At 43.2% G+C, this 19,026-nt stretch overlaps 2 protein-coding genes across 3 annotated transcripts in view; one reads left to right on the forward strand and one right to left on the reverse strand.

Annotated features, from left to right (window-relative positions):
* Window positions 1-19,026, reverse strand: part of LOC145417526 (tryptase-like) — a 386,101-nt gene that overhangs the window by 284,394 nt on the left and 82,681 nt on the right. The window lies entirely within an intron of this gene.
* The window catches only part of LOC145417451 (transmembrane protein 53-like), a 208,102-nt gene that overhangs the window by 139,857 nt on the left and 49,219 nt on the right, over window positions 1-19,026 (forward strand). For both annotated transcript variants that reach the window (XM_080286145.1, XM_080286144.1), the window contains exons 4-5: window positions 1,425-1,503; window positions 13,620-13,715. In XM_080286145.1, the coding sequence (XP_080142271.1) occupies window positions 1,425-1,503; window positions 13,620-13,715 (175 nt within the window). The remainder of the gene's footprint in view (window positions 1-1,424; window positions 1,504-13,619; window positions 13,716-19,026) is intronic.

The raw sequence follows: 19,026 nt of genomic DNA on the forward strand, positions 1-19,026 counted from the left end.
GATAAAAGCGACATCTGGAATTCCCCCTGCTAATTCGGACTTTTTCCAATATACTGGATCAGACATTAGTCTGGATTGCATCAACAGTTTTTAAACTGTTTTGATTACCATTGTGGTACTGTACTGTGTTATAACTTCACTATATTAATCATATGGTATAATATATATAATAATACTGTACTGTACACTGGTAAGCATGTCCTTTTTTTTTTTACCTTATTTGATGAACATAGCTGAAGTGGTCAGCCAGTCCGGACTGCTTCTGGCTTTATCGGACTTTTTCCGATATACTGTATAGGAATTTAGTCCAGTAGCTCCTCGAGTCTGATAAAAGCGAATTCTGGTCTATTGAAGTCTGTTATATCGAGGTTTTACTGTATATCAATCTATCTATCTATCTATTATCCAATCCTACATTGCCCCATGAGGAGTGTAGGAGCCCGGGGCTAGGCAGTTGGTCCCGACATTTAAGATGAGAGTGACCAGCCTCACTCATCCCTGAGTGGCATTACATTAGAAATCAACCCCAACCACCCCTTGGATATAAACCTTCACCGGCTCAATCCAATTGGAGTGCAATAATTACCCACTAAACCATCAGGCGCCAAAATTTGGTTATATGGTTACCACCCAGCGTGGTAAATGGTTTCTTGGTGTACAGGAAACCATTTGGCTTGTCACTCAGTGCAGTCACCCACAGGCAAAAGGAAGGAGATAGAATGAAGGAAGGAAAGACAGAAGAGGGAGTGTAAAGTTACCCGTAGGGAGAAGGACAAGAATAGAATGAAGGAACGTAAGACAGAAGAGGATGGAAGGATAGACGGATGGAGGAGAGGAAAGGGCAGACTATATATATATATATATATATATATATATATATATATATATATACTGTATGTGTGCATAGGGAAGTTTAATGTTATTGTGATATACTGTAGATGAAAATATATTTGTCAAATAAGAGAACAGACGATTGATCAGTACAGTTGCTTTAAGGTTCTTGTTTGAATATATATGTGTGATGGTAGTGGCTGCAACAAAAATGGGTCCAGAATTAGATGTCTCTATCCTTTTCATGGGCTGAACTTAATATTTTAGTTTAGTTAATGCTTTATGATTTTATTCTGCTTAAAGGAAATGATAGGTGCCTGATAATGTTATTATTGTCACCATTAACCTACTCATAGTTGGGACAGTTCTAGTAGAGAATTCAGTTCTAGCTTATACCAGAGAGTATTATTTAGCTGACAGTAAGTTACAGGAGTCAGGGTGTGTTAATACTGTGTTGTCAACTTTATCCTAATCATTGTCAGTATAAATCAAGAATTGTATTCCATGTAACACCAGATGATCCTTTTCAGGTGAGAATGAGTTACAGGATCCTGGAAACCTTTAAAACTGACAAATCATTGTACTGTTTTCAGCCAACTGTGTGGGTATGGTGGCAGGTGTACAGAATGCAGTTGCTCCTAGATACCGCCACATAGCTAGTGCTGGTGCCAAGTAAGTATACATTAATGCACTACAGTTGTCATTATTATTATTTATTATCATTATCATTATTATTATTTTTACAGAAAGTCCTCAGTATAGGTTAGAGATGAGTTCCAAACGGCAGTAAGTTCTCATATTACACACATTTGTTATCCAAATTTAAGCTTTGGCAAACTCATTTAATCATCCAAGCACTCTTCTCAGTTCTGAGTAAGGTTTGGTATTCAGAGGGATCTCATTATCATTTTGTTTTGTTTTGTTTATTAAGGTTCCAACGTGCTTGCATGTGCCAGCCTTGGTAACCATATGACAACTCTCCATGCTGCTCAGTCTCTGGCAACCTCCCTATTCAGTCCCTTATCCCTGAGGTCACCCTATGGCCTCATCCTAGGTCTTTTTTTTAGTCTGCCACTTGTAACTGCCTTCACCATTCACACCTCGCACCCTCCGTTCCTAGTTTTCATCTTCTATCCTCTTCGCATGATCAAAGCACATCAGTCTACTCCTTCGCATCACACTGTTAATACAGTGCATTCAGTTCCCATCCTTCCACATAACTCTTCATTTGCAATCCTAACCCCCTCCCCCAATAAATCTCATTCAAGGATTCAAGGACACTACACATTCATCTAATCAATATCATCTCTGTATGTTTGAGCCTATGAATATCTGATTCCTTCGCCTCCCAGGTGTCTCTACCATATGACTTTACATTATCTAATGCATGCTGCATACAGTGACTCCTTAGCATGGAGGGAGAGCCCTCTCAATATCAGGAGAAGCAACAGCTCACTGAATTTCTTGAACTACTTCTTACCCTGTCATATCAAACCTCCAGCACAAAACTCCCCCCACTCACTCAAGACTCTCCAACAGGATCAGTCCTTTCCCACCTCACAATCTTTGCATGTTCTTCCGTACACACCAGACACACAAAACCAGCATTACTATATTTTGCAGCCTGCCTCTAACACCACTGCATCTCTTATACATCCAGTTCTCACCAGTACTTCTGCAGATGGAATTACTTCTAACACCGTTGTGTCAAACTACACATGGCCGCACTCCCTCTGCTTTGATAGTACCACCACCACCCCTAGATATTATCACTTTTATATGTTCACATTTACTCTCAAATCCTTGTACATCCATTTCATCCTTCCACTTCCCAAATCTGTCCTTCACCTCCCTCTCATTCTCCATGATCAACACCGTGTCATCAGAATACATCTCCCATGGGAGTCCCATTTCTAAAGTCACATGAAAGAACTTGAAGCACAATTATAACAATATCGGGCTTAAGATTGACACCTGAAGCATGCCAGCATTCATGGAGAATTCATTGTTCAAACCTCCCTTCATTCTCACCTTGGCTGAAGCACCTAGTACATTGCTGTAGCCACTAACCAGGTATTCCTCAATTTCAGGCATTCTCACTGCCCACTTCACCACCTGCCAAGGAATTCTGTTAAAGGCCATCTCCAAATCAACAAAAACAAAGTACAAGTCCCTTCTCTTTCCTTTGTATATTTTCTGGAGCTGTCTGACAGTGAACACTGCATCAGTGGTCTCTTTGCCTGGCATAAACCTGAACTGCATCTCATCATTATTCACTCTCTTCCTTATCATACCTCCCAGGACTTTGTCCATTACCTTCATTATTGTGATCCAGTAGTTTTATGTATCAATAATTTCTCCTTTCCAGGGCATCAACCCCTTCCCTTATACATATTTACATTCACACTCTTCAGCAAGTCATCTGGAACAGCACACTCAGATAAAATTGAATTTATCCAATCGGTAGTGAAACCCACTCTTATATCTCTTGAGGCCTTAAACATCTCAGTAGTTAATCCAGACACACCTGCTGCCTTCCTCAACAGCATCCTACCAATTGCCCTGTTCACAGTAGCAGCATCAGTCAAAGCCCAAGGGCCAAACACTGGATCTGCTGACTCCAAACCCTCCCTGTTCCAGTAAAACTCATTCAGCAAGCATTTACAGTATAATACTCCAGCAAGCATCTTTAATATCCTCACTGTCCACCACTACCTTTCCTTCATCATTCTTCTAACACTGCTCTTGTATGATATTCCTATTATCTCTTCTCATCTGTTTTACCACCTTAACCCCTTAACCCCGGGTGACGACCATAGTCGATCTAGCAAATTTTGAAAAATCGCTGGTGTTTTCCTCTCCTTTGCCACCCTCCACCCTCACAGTCAATAAGATATCTTAGAAAATGGTGTCTGTATATATATATTATCTATCTATCTATCTATCTATCTATCTACCTATATATATATATATATATATATATATATATATAAACACCCCCCCGTATATATGTATACACAGTGGGCTCGCACGGTGCGCCAGAGATTGGGCGGTCCTTGTCCTCGTGCACTGTGAAATTACGCACTGAGAATACATAATCTTATGGGAAAAATAACATATGGGTGGTACCCCCTCATACCTGGACATTTTTTGGTCCTTAGAGACAAAAAAGGTCAGATTTTCAGACATTGTACTACAGATATAGCTACGGTAAAAAAAATATGGGCAATCACCTTAACAACAGTAGACAATAGGCCTGATGGACTTAAATAACAGGAGTTCTGAGACATGACAACACACTTAGGGTGCCCCCGCTGCCACCCCGGCCGCACCACGCTTGTTTAACGGTTGCCAATGTTGTATTATTCCAGGCTTTGATGAAGAAGTTTATGGCCTGTTGAGTGTTACATTTCTTCCAGAATGCGGCAACAGTCATTATGGTGGGGGTTGCAGGTATGCCAGGTGAAGCAGATGAGTCGGGTGGGGCTGTGGAGGTGGAGGGGGAGGCAGCTGGTGAGTCAAGTAGGGCATTGGAGGAGGAGGGGACAGCAGCGGGTGAGTCAGGGGAGGTGGTGAGGGGAGGATCCACCCTCTCCTCCTCGCTACTGCTCACATTTTCGGCAATTTCCTTCATCACTTCTTGCTTGTCTGTTTCATTCCTCCTCGTGTTATGTACATATTGGCAGTATAACAACTTGGTATTCGGGAAATATCCTTCATTATTATAGAAACTGGGTATCTATTCTAACTTACAGTTATTGCTGAAAACGTTATTGTTGAAGTTGTTTTTGGAGAGATCTTACTGTAGACTCCTCTTGAGCACCTTCCCCACAAGCCTTTAGGTCACTATTGGCGCGTTATGTAGGGGGTGGGGTTGCGTACTAATGGAAAATAGCATTTTTGAGCCACTCCTTGCCTCTACCTTGCATTTTGTGAGATAAACTCGCATATTCAAGGTTTTTGATTATGATTTTTGGTCACACGCACAATGCAATTTGCGCACTCTGAGCTCGTGCAGTAGGTGAGCCCACTGTGTACATATATATACTGTATATTAATCTATCTATATATCTACATATATATCTATCTATCTATCTGCCTATCTATAGATATACATCTATCTATCTGCTATATATTTATCTATCTATCTATCAATCTATAGATATCTCTATCTATCTGTCTGTCTATCTATCTATTTATCTACCTATATATATATATATATATATATATATATATATATATATATATACATATGTGCGGTGTTTGTAATAAATGGGTGCGCAAGAGATGTAGTGGTATCAGAGGTAGATTGCGAGATAATGCTGATTTTATGTGTACGGCGTGTCGGGGAGAGCAGGTGGAGATTGTCAGGTGTGAAAGGATTGAACTTGCTGGTGAATCTCTTGAGTGTGTGGAAGAGTTTAGTTATTTGGGAGACATGTTGTGTGCTGGAGGTGGGGCTGGAGCTTGCTCTGTGGCTAGGGTGAGAAGTGGTTGGAAGAAGTTCAGGGAGCTTTTGCCTCTTCTGACATTGAGAGAGCTCTCCCTACATGCTAAGGGGTTTTTGTATGCAGCATATGTTAGGAGTGTAATGCTGTATGGTAGTGAGACCTGGGCAGTAAAGGAGGAGGATATTCGCAGGCTCAGACATACAGAAATGACAATGATTAGGTGGATATGTAGTGCGTCCCTGCGTGCAAGGTCCTGGGGGGCTGGGTTTACGATGGAAGAGTTGAGAGGTAGGCTGGGACTGGAGTGTATTGGTGTTGTGATGAGGAGAGGTAGATTGAGATGGGTTGAACATGTGGAGAGGAAGGGGGATGATAATTGGGTAAGGAAGGTGAGAAGTGTTAATATTGGGGGTGGGGTTATGAGGGGTAGACCGAGAAAGACATGGGACGAGGTCATTAAGTGTGACCTCATGGTTAAAGGACTGGACAGGGAGGCTGCAATGGATCGTGCAGTGTGGAAAGCCGCCATTAGGTGACCAAGGCCGACGCATGCAAGCATGTTGAAGCCTTTAAAAATGAAACGAAATTATCTGTCTATCTATCTATCTATCTATTTATATATATATATATATATATATATATATATATATATAAAGTAATAATAACATAAAAAATCATGGGTGTTTTGCAGGTGTATACGAGTCAGTATGGAGGTGACACATGACTTTCTCCCCTCTGCCACCCTCCACCATCACTCTGCCTGTTGCAATTAGTAAGATATCTTAGAAATTATATATATATATATATATATATATATATAAAGTGAAAGGGTACAGCAGGGAAGGAAGGTTGTTGGTACACTGAAAGCAGTGATGAGAAATAGGGAGGTGTGTATGGAAGTTAAGAAGTCACTGCATGATAGTATTGTGATCCCTACCCTGACATATGGAAGCGAGGCATGGACCTTGCAAGAGGGGAACAAGTCAAGAGTGAGAGCAGTGGAAATGAGTTACTTGAGAGGAGCATGTGGAGTGACGTGGAGGGACAGGTTGACGAATGAAGAAGTGAAGGAACGATGTGGGGTGGATATGGATGTGGTTGAGAAGATTAGGAGAAATACACTGAGGTGGTTTGGACATGTGGAGAGAATGGAGAATGAAAGACTGACTAAGAGGGTGTATGTAGGTGAGATGGAGGGAGGGAGAGGGAGAGGTAGACCGAGGATGAGGTGGAGGGATGGAGTTGAGAAGTATATGAGGGAGGGGGGGGTGAGTTGGGGGGAGGGTAGTCAAATGGTGGGTGACAGAGCGACTTGGAGGCATTTTGTCTGCGGCCACCCTTTGCGGGATTAGGGCGTCGGGCTGTAGATAGATAGATAGAATAATAACAAAATATCGTGGGTGTTTTGCGGGTGTATACATGTCATTATGGTGGTGACACATGACTTTCTCCCCTCTGCCACCCTCCACCATCACTCATTTCCACTGCTTTCACTCTTGACTTGTGTCCTTCCAACAACGTCCAAGCTTCACTTCCATACATTAGAGTTGGTATCACAATACTGTCATGTAGCAACTTTTTCACTTCCATGCTCACTTCCCTGTTTCTTATCACTGCTTTCAAGGAACCAGCAACTTTTCTTCCTTGTTGTACCCTTTCAAGCACTTCACCCTCCAGACTTCCATCCTTACTCATCACACTACCCAAGTACTTAAACGTACTCACATTCTCCATTTCCTCACCATCCATCCTCACTGTACATTCACTGACTTCACCTATCTCAATGACCATCACTTTGCTCTTCCCTGCATTCACCTTTAGATTCCGTTTCTTACACACACTCCCAAACTCATCCACCAAGCCTTGCAGTTCCCCTTCGTCTTCACTCTACAACACAGTATCATCTGCAAACAACAGTACAGGGAGTTTCCAAACACTACTCTCTCTCACCAGGGCCACTCCAACATCCACTGCCCTACCTTGTACCTCTTTTATTACCCCATCCATGTACAGATTGAACAACCATGGAGACATGACACATCCCTGTTTCAACCCAATCTTCAAAGAGAAAAATTCACTCAGTTCACCATTCACACGCACTGCAGCCGTAGCACCATCATACCTCTTTTATTACCCCATCCATGTACAGATTGAACAACCATGGAGACATGACACATCTCTGTTTCAACCCAACCTTCAAAGAGAAAAATTCACTCTGTTCACCATTCACACACACTGCAGCCTTAGCACCATCATACATTCTCTTCACAGCATTCAACAACTTCCCATCTACTCCATATGTTCTTAATACTTTCCACAATCCTTGTCTGTCCACCCTGTCTTATGCTTTCTCCAAATCCATGAAAGCCGCATACAACTTCTTTCCCTTCTCTAGAAACTTTTCCACTAAAGATCTAAGAATGAATATCTGATCTACACAACCTCTCCCCTTCCTAAAGCCTCCCTCCTCTTCTCCAACTATTTCATCTGTTCTTTCCCTAACTCTGTCAATAAGTATCCTACCATACAATTTTCCTATTACACTAGGAAGACAAATGCCCCTATGATTACCACACACTTCTTTTTCCCCTTTTCCTTTGTACAAGGGAATAATTATACCTGACTTCCAATCCTCCGGGACTTTGCCTTCCTCCCAGGCCAATCTGCACATCTTCCACATCCATTCTACTACTATCTCTCCCCCATGCTTCAGCATTTCACCACACATGCCATCAATTCCTGGGGCTTTCCCCAATTTGACTTTCTTCATTGCTTCCACAACTTCTATCCTACTGATTTCTTCGTGTCTTCTCACCTCCCTCCTTCTCCCAGCCATTCCCCAGCCACTTATACTCGCATTCCTTCCATCCTGTATGTTCAACAATTCCTTAAAGTGTTCTCTCCATCTGCTCACTTTTCTCCCTTCTTCACTAGTAATCTACCATTTTTATCTTTCACTCCATATTAATGCCTTTAGGAGGTTTTAATTGGAGGGTATAAAAAAAATTTGCACCACAAGGGGGGGGGGGAGTGGGCTTTGGGCTGGGGTTCAGAAGAAGTTTAGGTTTTCAAGAGTCCCTGTAACACGATATTTGCCCAACGCGAGGTCGGTGTGGAAGCAACTGCTCGCATTAGACGAGGGCAGACTATATTCTGGGATGGCCTGATATGTGTGATATTGGGGATGATAAGATTGTAGTTTTGGGAGGGGACTTAGATGGTCATGTAGATGAAGCAGCTCAGTGATATGAAGGGGTACAGGGGAAGTGTACATGTGGTACAAGAATTGAGGAAAGGGAGAGGTTACCAGTGTTTCGCGAGGCAATGAACATGATAGTGTGTAATACACATTTTTGGAAAAGAAAGGGTAGGTTGATTACATAGGAGTCTAGAGGAAGTAGCAACTAGATAGACTATTTCCTGGTCAGGAGGGCTGATACGAGGTTGATGAGGGATGTTAAAGTTATAGGGAGCGAGGAGTGTGCACAACAACACAAGTTATTGTTATGCTATATCGTGCTTAAAAAGAGGACCTGTGCACCTAGCAGGAAAATATAGAAGTTGAAAACCAAGCTGTATAAGATGCCTTCTTATAGCGAGGTGAATAGAGTGGTGGCTGAACAGGGAGCAGTTGACAGAAGTGTTAGTGAACTGTGCAGAGTTCTCAAGAAAATCTCCGCAGAGTTATTGATTCAGTGTGTGGATGGACAAGGGGCGCCCCCCGTCTAGACCTGAAGTAGTTTGGTGGTGGGATGACAGTATAGAAGCTGCAGTTCAAGAGAAGAGAAGAGAAGGCTTCTCCAGTAATGGAAAAGTAGTGGTAACAAAGAGGAATGCTTGACTTCCAAGCATAGGGCTAGAAAAGAGGTTTACAGGGCAAAATCTGAGTCGGAGATTTTTGCTGGATAAGCTAAATAGTGTGGAAAAGAAGCATATGATGTTTAAGGTGGCAAATCGGATGAAGAGGGAAAACGGGGATATCACAGGTGAGCAGTGTGTGAAGAATGATGAAAGAAAGGTAGTGGTGAACAGTGGGGATATTAAAGATGCATGGAGAGAGCATTATAACCAGTTGTTGAATGAGGAGTTTGACTGAAACAGGGAAGGTTTGGGGCTAGCAGATATAGTGTTTGGCCCTTGGCCATTGATTGACGTTGCTATTGTGAGCAGGATAATAGGCAGGATGCAGGTGTGGAAGACCATAGGTGTATTTGGGCTGAGTGCTGAAATGCTAAAGGCCTCAGGAGTTAAAGGAGTGGGGTTAGTTACTGACTTGATAAATATGATTATATATGAGTGTGTTGTCCCAGTTGATTGGCTGGAGAATGTGATTGTAAATGTGTACAAGTGAAAGGGTGGTGCCCTGGAAAGAGGAAAATGTTGAGACATAAAGCTTCTGCACCAGATGATGAAAATAATGGAGAGAATTCTAGAAGGTATGATTAGAGAAAGGGTGAAAACTGATGAGATGCACTTTGAGTTTATGCCAGGCAAAGGGACTACTGATGCCATATTTAATGTTCAACAGCTTCAGGAAAAATATATAGGAAAGAAAAGGGATCTAGATTTTGTTGATTTGGAGAAGGCCTTTGACAGAGTCCCTAGGGTGGTGATAAAATGGACAACAAGAAATCTTGGAATTGAGGAGTGGCTGATTAGGGTGGTTACGACTGTGAATGTGTGTGCTCACATCCAGGTAAGAGTGAATGAAGATTTGAGTGATGAGTTTTCTGTGAATGTTGATGTGCATCAGGAGTCAGTCTTGAGCCCCGTGTTGTTTGTCATGATACTTGAAGCCCTCTCACATGACATGAGAAATGGACTCACATGGTAGATGTTGTTTGCTGATGATTTGGTGTTGATTGCAGAAAATGAAAGGGAGGTGGAGGAAAGATTTAGGAGATGAAGAGATGGTATGGGGCACAAGGACTTGAGAGTAAATGAAGATAAAACAAAGGTGATGGTAACTAGGGCTGGTGGTGGTACTGTCAAAAAAAAAGAGCGAGAGTGGCCATGTGCGGTTTCCCACAAGGGTCTGTCTATCTATCTATCTATCTGTCTATTGCCAGACGCCATAATCCCGTAAGGGGTGGCTATTTGACTTTGAGTTATTTGTTTTATGGGGAGGGGCACTAACCCTCCACCAACCCACTTGCTGACATGTAGGGAGCACGTATGGTTTGGTTATATGGTTACCACCCAGCGTTGTAAATGGTTTCTTGGCTTACAGGAAACTATTTGGCTTGTCACTCAATGTAAAACCACCCGTACAGGAAAGAAAAGCAAAAGTGACAGGAAACATGAGAAAACTAGGAAGAGAGGAGGACAGGCACAGAAAAAGAATGATAGAGGCAAGGAAGAAGTAGGCAGCACTACATCAAGTGAGTGGATGATGGTCGCCACCACCTGCCACCCACAAGGATCTATCTGTCTATCTATTGCCAGACGCCTCAATCCCGTTTGGGGTGGCCACAAACAAATCGCCTCCAAGTCGCCCTGTCCCCCGCCATTTCACTGCCCTGCTCCCACCTCACACACCCCCTCTCTCATATACATCTTCACCCCATCCCTCCATCTCATCCTCGGCCTCCCCCTCCCTCTTCCCCCCTCCACCTCACTCACATACACTCTCTTCGTCAGTCTTTCACCCTCCATCCTCTCCACATGGCCAAACCACCTCAGTGTGTTCCTCATAACGCTTCCTATCACATCCACATCAACACCACAATGCTCCTTTATATCCTCATTCATCAGCCTGTCTCTCCATGTGACTCCACAGGCTCCTCTTAAATAACTCATTTCCACTGCTCTCACTCTTGACTTGTGTCTTTCCAACAACGTCCAAGCTTCACTTCCGTACGTTAGAGTTGGTATCACAGTACTGTCATGTAGTAACTTTTTCACTTCCATGCTCACTTCCCTGTTTCTTATCACTGCTTTCAAAGAACCAGCAACCTTTCTTCCCTGCTGTACCCTTTCAAGCACTTCACCCTGCAAACCTCCATCCTTACTCATCACACTACCCAAGTACTTAAACGTACTCACATTTTCCAATTCCTCACCATCCAACCTCGCTGCACATTCACTGACTTCACCTCTCTCAAAGACCATCACTTTACTCTTCCCTACATTCACCTTTAGGTTCCGTTTCTTACACACTCTCCCAAACTCATCCACCAAGCCTTGCAGCTCCCCTTCGTCTTCACTCAACGACACAGTTATCATCTGCAAACAACAGTACAGGGAGTTTCCAAACACTATCCTCTCTCACCAGGGCCACTCCAACATCCACTACCCTACCTTGTACCTCTTTTATTACCCCATTCATGTACAGATTGAACAACCGTGGAGACATGACACATCCCTGTTTCAACTCAGCTTTCAAAGAGAAAAATTCACTTAGTTCAGCATCCACACGCACTGCAGCCTTAGCACCATCATACATACTCTTCACAGCATTCAACAACTTCCCATCTACTCCATATATTCTTAACACTTTCCACAATCCCTGTCTATCCACCCTGTCATATGCTTTCTCCAAATCCATGAAAGGATATGGGATGTAATTCAATCTTGTGCAGTGTTTGTGGTAAGTGGTTGCATGAGAGGTGTAGTGGTATTAGAGGTAGGCTGTGAGATAATGCTGATTTCATGTGTGCTGTGCTTCAAGAAGAGCATGTGGAGATTGTCAGGTGCAAAAGAATTAATCTTGGTGGTGAGTCTCTCAAGTGTGTGGAAAAGTTTTGTTATTGAGGAGACACGTTATGTGCTGGAGGTGCAGCTAGAGCTAGTTCTGTGGCTAGAGTGAGGAGTGGTTGGAGGAAGTTCAGGGAGATGTTGCCTCTCCTGACATTGAGGGTTCATCCTCCGTGCTAAGGAATCTTTGTATGCCGTATGTGTTAGGAGTGTAATGCTGTATGGTAGTGAGACCTGGGCAGTAAAGGAAGAGGATATTTGCAGGGTCAGACATACAGAAATGACATTGATTAGGTGGATGTGCAGTGGGTCCTTGAGTGCAAGGCCTAGGGGAGCTAGGTTTACGATGGAAGAGTTAAGAGATAGGGTGGGACTGGAGTGTGTTGGTTTTGTGATGAGGAGAGGGAGATTGAGATGGATTGGGCATGTGGATTGGATTTAAATTTGGCTGTCTCTCTTGTATTTTGTTTGCTTTTGGAAGGAACAGTTATTGCAGGCTCCTGGCCTTTGGTTCCTTCTTGCAAAATGTGCATCCAAGAAATTGGGTGTGCTGAGCTGAATCCATTCCTTCTTTACCCCTGCACAATTGTTGACTCTATACACGGGTTTTATCCGCCCTCGTGTTAAGAGCAACTCTCATGTGTGGGGAGGCTCCCCACATACAGTTCTTCTCAATAGGGTGGAGTCGAAGGCTTTTTGTCTCATTAACTCTTCTCCTCTTATTGGCTTCCTTCAACCTCTGTCCCATTGCTGCATTGTTGTATCTTTATTTCTTTTCTGTTGCTACTCCAATGGTCACTGCTCCTCTGAACTGTCTGCTTGCATCCCTCCACCTCTACGACGGGCGCGTAGCACCTGTCTTGCAGCTAACTCTCAACCCTTTTCTGTCCAACTCTCTAATGCAAGAGTTAACCATTACTCCTATTCCTTCATTTATGCAACAGGTCAGCTCTGGAACTGTCTCCCCGTCTGTATATCCTGCTAGCTATGATCTCCAGTCTTTCAAACGCAGTGTGTCCAGGCATCTTAAAATTATCAGATCTTGAATATGGCTATCTCTTGTATTTTGTTTTTCTCCTGGAAGGAACAGTTATTGCAGGCTGCTAGCCTTTGGTTCCTTCTTCCTAGCATAAAAAAAAAAAAATTGGGTGCAGAAAGTGAGAAGCGTTAATGTTAAGGGTTCGGTTTCAAGAGGTAGACCGAAAAAGACGTGGGACGAGGTCATTGAATGTGGCCTCAGGGATAAGGGACTGAATAGGGAGGCTGCCAGAGATGGAGCAGCATGGAATGCCACCATTAGGTGACCAAGACTGATGCACACAAGCATGTTGGAGCCTTTAAAATTTAAATGAAAAACAAAACATTGAACTTCTGATTTACAACACACTCTTCCCCCCCAATTAGTTTATTTAGCTTTCCTTTTTAATCCAATTGATGCCTCACTGTAATTCTAGAAAAACTCGAAAATCTGCACTGTTGGTTGCGATGAAGTATTAATAAGCAATTTTTCTGTAATTTACTTTGGAATACCAACCAGAAAGAACAGAAGAGACCTAAGAAGGACTTACCTGCATTATTATTTTTCAGTCGATTGTTTTTTTTTTGAGAGTACAGTACTTTATATCTTTTCTTTCTTTTCAGAGTGTATGTAAAATATGCTGATCTGTCAAGTATATACGAAGCCTTAGACTACGCTACAAGCACACCCCTTGAAGCCCCCACCATGTACTATCACAGGTAATGAACAGAGACCAGATTTGGAGAAAAACTGCATTAGTTTCTTCTAATAACTGTGATATGATTTTGTAGGAAGGACGAGGAGAGTCTCCTGTTCTCCTGATATTAGCTGTGAAGGGAAAATAATAATAAATTGCAGTAATCACCATATTATCCGGAAGGCCACTACCTGGACAATCCACTATCCATGCGCTGTGATGTGGCTGTATTAAACCATTAATCTTATATTTTTTCAAAATATCCGTGCTAAATTCTCACCTCCAGGATGAAATTTTGGTGGCGAACATTTCTTGCCCAGGCAGGCGAGAATAGCCCAGTGGTGGCTTGCCGCCTGGCTCAGTAGTTCACCCACTGTCCACTAGATGTCCCTTTAGTTGCTCTATTTCCCGCGTGACAGCCACTGAGTAAACTTGTCCCTCGTGAAAGTTGTCATGGTGGCACATGTGGTTGCTTTTGTGGTGATCCCCTACCTGCTTCAGTTTTTTTTTTTTTTTTTTTTTTTTTTTTTTTTTTTTTACAGAACGGAGGAAGGAAAAACAAATGGGGAAAAAAAAAAATCCATACACCAGATTACTGGTGTCCTCTGTTCATAAAATATCTGTAACAGTTAGACTTGAACAGTTGTGGGTTGAAATTTGGAGGAAAACAACTCTGGGGAAGCGAGTTCCAGAGAGATGCAGTTCGGGGAATGAAAGAATTCTGATAGGCAGAAGTTCTGCAATATGGTTGAGTGACATTCCAGTCATGAGCGCTACCAGATGCCCGTGTAGCACGAGGGAAGGCATGGAGAGGTGGCACCATGGATGCAACTTCGTCTGAGCATTTACCAAAAAAATATCTGTAAAATAATGCAAGGGAGGCAACATTCCTTCTTACTTGCAGGGGAGGTAGTTTATATGTAATGGCAGGGTTGTTAATGATTCTAACAGCTTTATTCTGAATTTTGTCTAGTTGTCTTAATGCAACCTCTCCACAACCATTCCACAAGGGTGAGCAATATTCAAGCTGAGAGCGCACATGACTCTTATGAATTGTAGCTAACTGCTCATCGGCGAAGAAGTTACGGACTCTGTACAATAATCCAAGTCTCTCTGAGGCAGTTTTAGCAAGTGATCTGACATGAGAGGTCCAGCTGAGGGCACTGTTAAGTGAGACACCAAGAATTTCAATACTTTTGGAGATGGGAATATTAGTAGCACTGAAGGTAATGTACGAATCTGGCAATATCTGTCTATTAGTAAACTGTATATATTTAGTTTTACTAGCATTAAAAGAGACAAAGTTGTTTTGTCCCCATTCACTGATTGTAGATAGATCTTGATTTATGGAGATGGCTGTACTGAGTTGAGAGGTAGAGATATTAGACTTTGTAAATGGATGTCTGAGTGTGAATGAACTATGTAGTGTTGAGTCATCTGCATATGAGTGAATGGGATTGTGAGTGACATAAGAGATCATTAATATGAACCAGAAATAGGGTTGGTGCCAGAACTGATCTCTGCGGCACGCTGGCGTTAATTGAGTGGAAACTGGAATATACATCATCTACTTTTACTCTTATTTTCCTGTCATTAAGATAAGAAGAAATCAAAGGAACAAAAGACGTTAGTCCATAGCAAGGGAGTTTGGACAGCAGGGAACGGTGCCATACTCTGTCGAAAGCTTTAGAGATATCAAGAGCTACTGCATGAGTTTTTCCAAAAAGATCAATTGATTGATGGATGGTATGAGTTAAGAGATTGAGTATGTCAATGGTGGATCTTTCGTGGCGAAAACCGTATTGTCTATCACTAATTAAGTTGTTGGATTCAAGATGTTTAACAATATGCTTATTAATTAAAGTTTCAAATACCTTACCAAGAGAAGATGTGACAGCTATTGGTCTGTAATTGGAGGGGTCAGACGAACTTCCTTTCTTCGGAACTGGGTGGATATTGGCTTCTTTCCATGAATTTGGGAATAAAGAAGTACGTATGCATAGTCTGAATAATTTAGCTAGGACAGAGGCAAGTTCAGGGGAACACTTTTTCAAAACACTCATGTGCTATTCATCACATGCCTCTTCCAACTAAACTTATCAGGGTACGCCACTAGATCAAAAGGGAATTTTGTACTGTGCAGTGCAACAGCTTCACCAGCTGCAGTACTACAGTCAACAGTCAGGGAGCTACCGGGTTGTTCCACACAATGCTGTGCGAGGATTTATGAGTGTTGCTTCAGGTTCACTCACCTACTTTCTCATACAATGCACAGTTGACTCTGGCACATTTTTCATTTGCATATTTCAGAGTTTCAAGCGCCTTTCTCAATTTCTACCACAATTTTATTTCTTAACTGATAATCATACTTGTGTTTTTTCACCCCCTTGCCATAGTCTTGCTTGGCCTTCCCTTTACCACCTGTTGTTCCAGGTTCACGGTGTCTTACACCGTTTCCACTACCACCCTGTCAACCTCCAGCTCCACTTTAAGCAAAAGATGACTTATTTCCATGAACTGCTAATCAAGGAGGCGAGAGTGTAACAGTCAGCTTGTGGACACACTGAACACCTGTGGGAAAAAGGCTGAAACTGAGGGTTGGCACTCACATCGCTGTGGTGAGAATCCAAAACTTGTGGTGCCGGAGGGGGCTGAAATGCGTTTTTTTTTTTTTTTTTTTTTCCCATGAATATTCAATCACTGGAATGTTTGATGGCTGCTGCTAAAGTTTGTTTTGGCAGTCTGGATGTCATGAAACCCTGGTGCTCTACTGTACAGTGCTCGTTAGAAGTATGGAGCGCCCTGCGTCCCTCCTGAGAAACAAACCTTTCAACATTGAAAAAACATATAAATAATGCATTTTATTTACCTTTAGTGCTTCGTAGGGTAGCCTTTACGTTTCTTCACGGACCTGAGATGTCTTGGAAGTGAAAGGGCGAGGCTCCTGAGGTGCTGGAGCGGTATTTTGTCCCAGGAGTCACGAATGGCGGCTTCCAGCTTAGGCAGAGAGCTCACGTCCTTCCCTTGGAGACTCTTCTTTACGAGGTACCAGAGGTTTTCAATCGGGTTGAGGTCTGGGCTATTTCCTGGCCAGTCTGTCATGAATGATACCTCACAGTCACGAAGCCAATTGGTGACCGATTTGGCCTTGTGAGCAGGTGCACCGTCCTGCTGAAACACTCGTGCACCTGTTAGCTCGAAGGAGTCTGGTAAATGATCACACAGAAGCTCCAGGTAAACATCCTGATTCACTCTGAGGTTCTTGGGAAGTACAACAAGCTTCCCCAAACCCTTCCCTGAGAAACAACCCCATACCATGAGTGAATCAGGATGTTTAACTGTGCTTTCTATATACCGTGGGTCAAGTGGGTCACACCTTTGCGTGCTCCTCTGTTACAGGTAACACTAAACGTTGCCTCATCAGACCACAACACTGACAACCATTGCTCCTCACCCCAGTTTAGATATTTATTAACAAAGGCAAGCCTACGAATTCTCTGGCTGCTAGAGAGAAGAGGCTTTTTCACAGGCCTGTGACTTGTGTAACCAAGCTTATGCACCCTACGAGACACTGTTCTCACTGACACCTCACCAAACACTTCTGGGTTGCTCTCCTTAATTTTCCTTGCACTCACACGAGCATTAAACTCCACTGCACGTTTTAAAACATTAACAGACCTTGAGGAAGTTTTCCTAGGCCTACCAGACCTCGGTTTCTTTGTGGGAACTTTACCACTGTTTTCCTCCCGAAACCACGCACACCAACGACGCACTGTCGATCGTGCCACACCAACCAATTCACTAATTTCCTTTGTCTGGTGGCCTGCCTCCTTTAGAGCAATGATCTGGGATATGATTTCACTCGATAGTTCACGGGTAGGTGCCATAACAAAGTTTTAAAGGCCAAAACACTGCGTGACACTCGGTAAAAAATGGCGCAATTTGAGAGGGACACTCGGCGGAGTTCCTCTCTCTCAGGCAGCCCGTGGGCGACTAAGGCGGGAACCTACCAGCGTGTTGGAAGGCCTCAGGCTACCGTGGCGTCATGCTCGGAGCTCAAACTTGTGGCTCAATTCTTACCCCCAAAAATGGGTGATTCTTTTTGGGCTATAAGTATTGCGTGCCCGGCGGACAACGCTGAATACCTCTGACGAGTACTGTATGTACAGTACTGTATTAGTGTACCGTATCATTACTGTATTGTTTTTATATGCTTAGTTTTCATCTCTTACTCTGGTAAAGTTTTTAGGATGGAGGGTCGAGACAGATAGAATCACAGTATCTTGCTCAAAGCTGAATGTTAAGCTGGATATGCAATATCTGCAGTTTTATGTTATTCGGCGTAGGGCTTGGCTGAATTACAAAGGATGATTGAGAGTTTACTGTATACAGTAATCCCTGTAATATCCAGATGTCCAGTAACCAGACACCCTAATATCCTGACATTTTGGACCTGGATCTTCGGAACCTTTAAAAAAAAAAAAAAAAAAAAAAAAAAAAAAAAAAAAAAAATCCGACATTTTTTTCACCTGTAATTTGAATTTGGCGCGTGGCACCGACTGACTGTGTTTTGCCGCATACTTCTGCTGATGTCCTCCAGCGCAACGCTGCCTCCTCCCCATTTCCTGCCTACCCATCATCGTGAGTGCACGCTCATCACCATGGCCACCCACGTGCTCACTTTTGTGGTGGTGCCCAACCTCGTTCAGGCCCTGTTTTTCCTCTGCTGCCTCTTACTCGTGTGTGATGATGGCCCCGCTGCCCAAGAAGAGGAAACGAGTGGTTCTGGTTGTGGAGAAGAAGAGGGAGATATTGGAGAAGGTGTATGCAGGATGGTCGACATCTGTCATCCTCCGAGAATTCATCCTGGCCCGCTCTACCTTGTTTGATATCAAGAAATCCCGGGACAAACTCACCCAGTACACGGCTGACTTTGCACTGAAGACCTAACGCAACGTGGAGAGGAAGGTTATTTACTCTCCAGGTGTGCAGAAATCGACTGCTTCACGCTGATTTGGTATCGACAACAACGTGCTGCTGATGTGCTGGTGCGTGGTACGGAGTTGAAGGCTGCCGCCGAGAAGTTTGCCAGGCTACACGACACCTCAGACTTCAAGGCATCCGAGGGTTGAATCTTCGTTTCCAAGTTATGCCATGGACTTACCAACTGTATGGCCCATGGGGAAGCTCTGGATGCCAACAAGGAGGGAGTAGAGGAGTTTCGGCAAAAGGTGAAGGGCTTGATCGACAGGGAGGGCCTCACTTTCGGTCAAGTCTACATTGCTGATGAAACTGGTCTATTCTATCGCTTGCTGTCAGTGAACACTCTAGCA

The sequence above is a fragment of the Coenobita brevimanus genome, chromosome 110 (assembly GCF_032717465.1).
Source record: "Coenobita brevimanus isolate Jiangsu-jjx chromosome 110, ASM3271746v2, whole genome shotgun sequence".
Taxonomy (NCBI): Eukaryota; Metazoa; Arthropoda; class Malacostraca; order Decapoda; family Coenobitidae; genus Coenobita; species Coenobita brevimanus.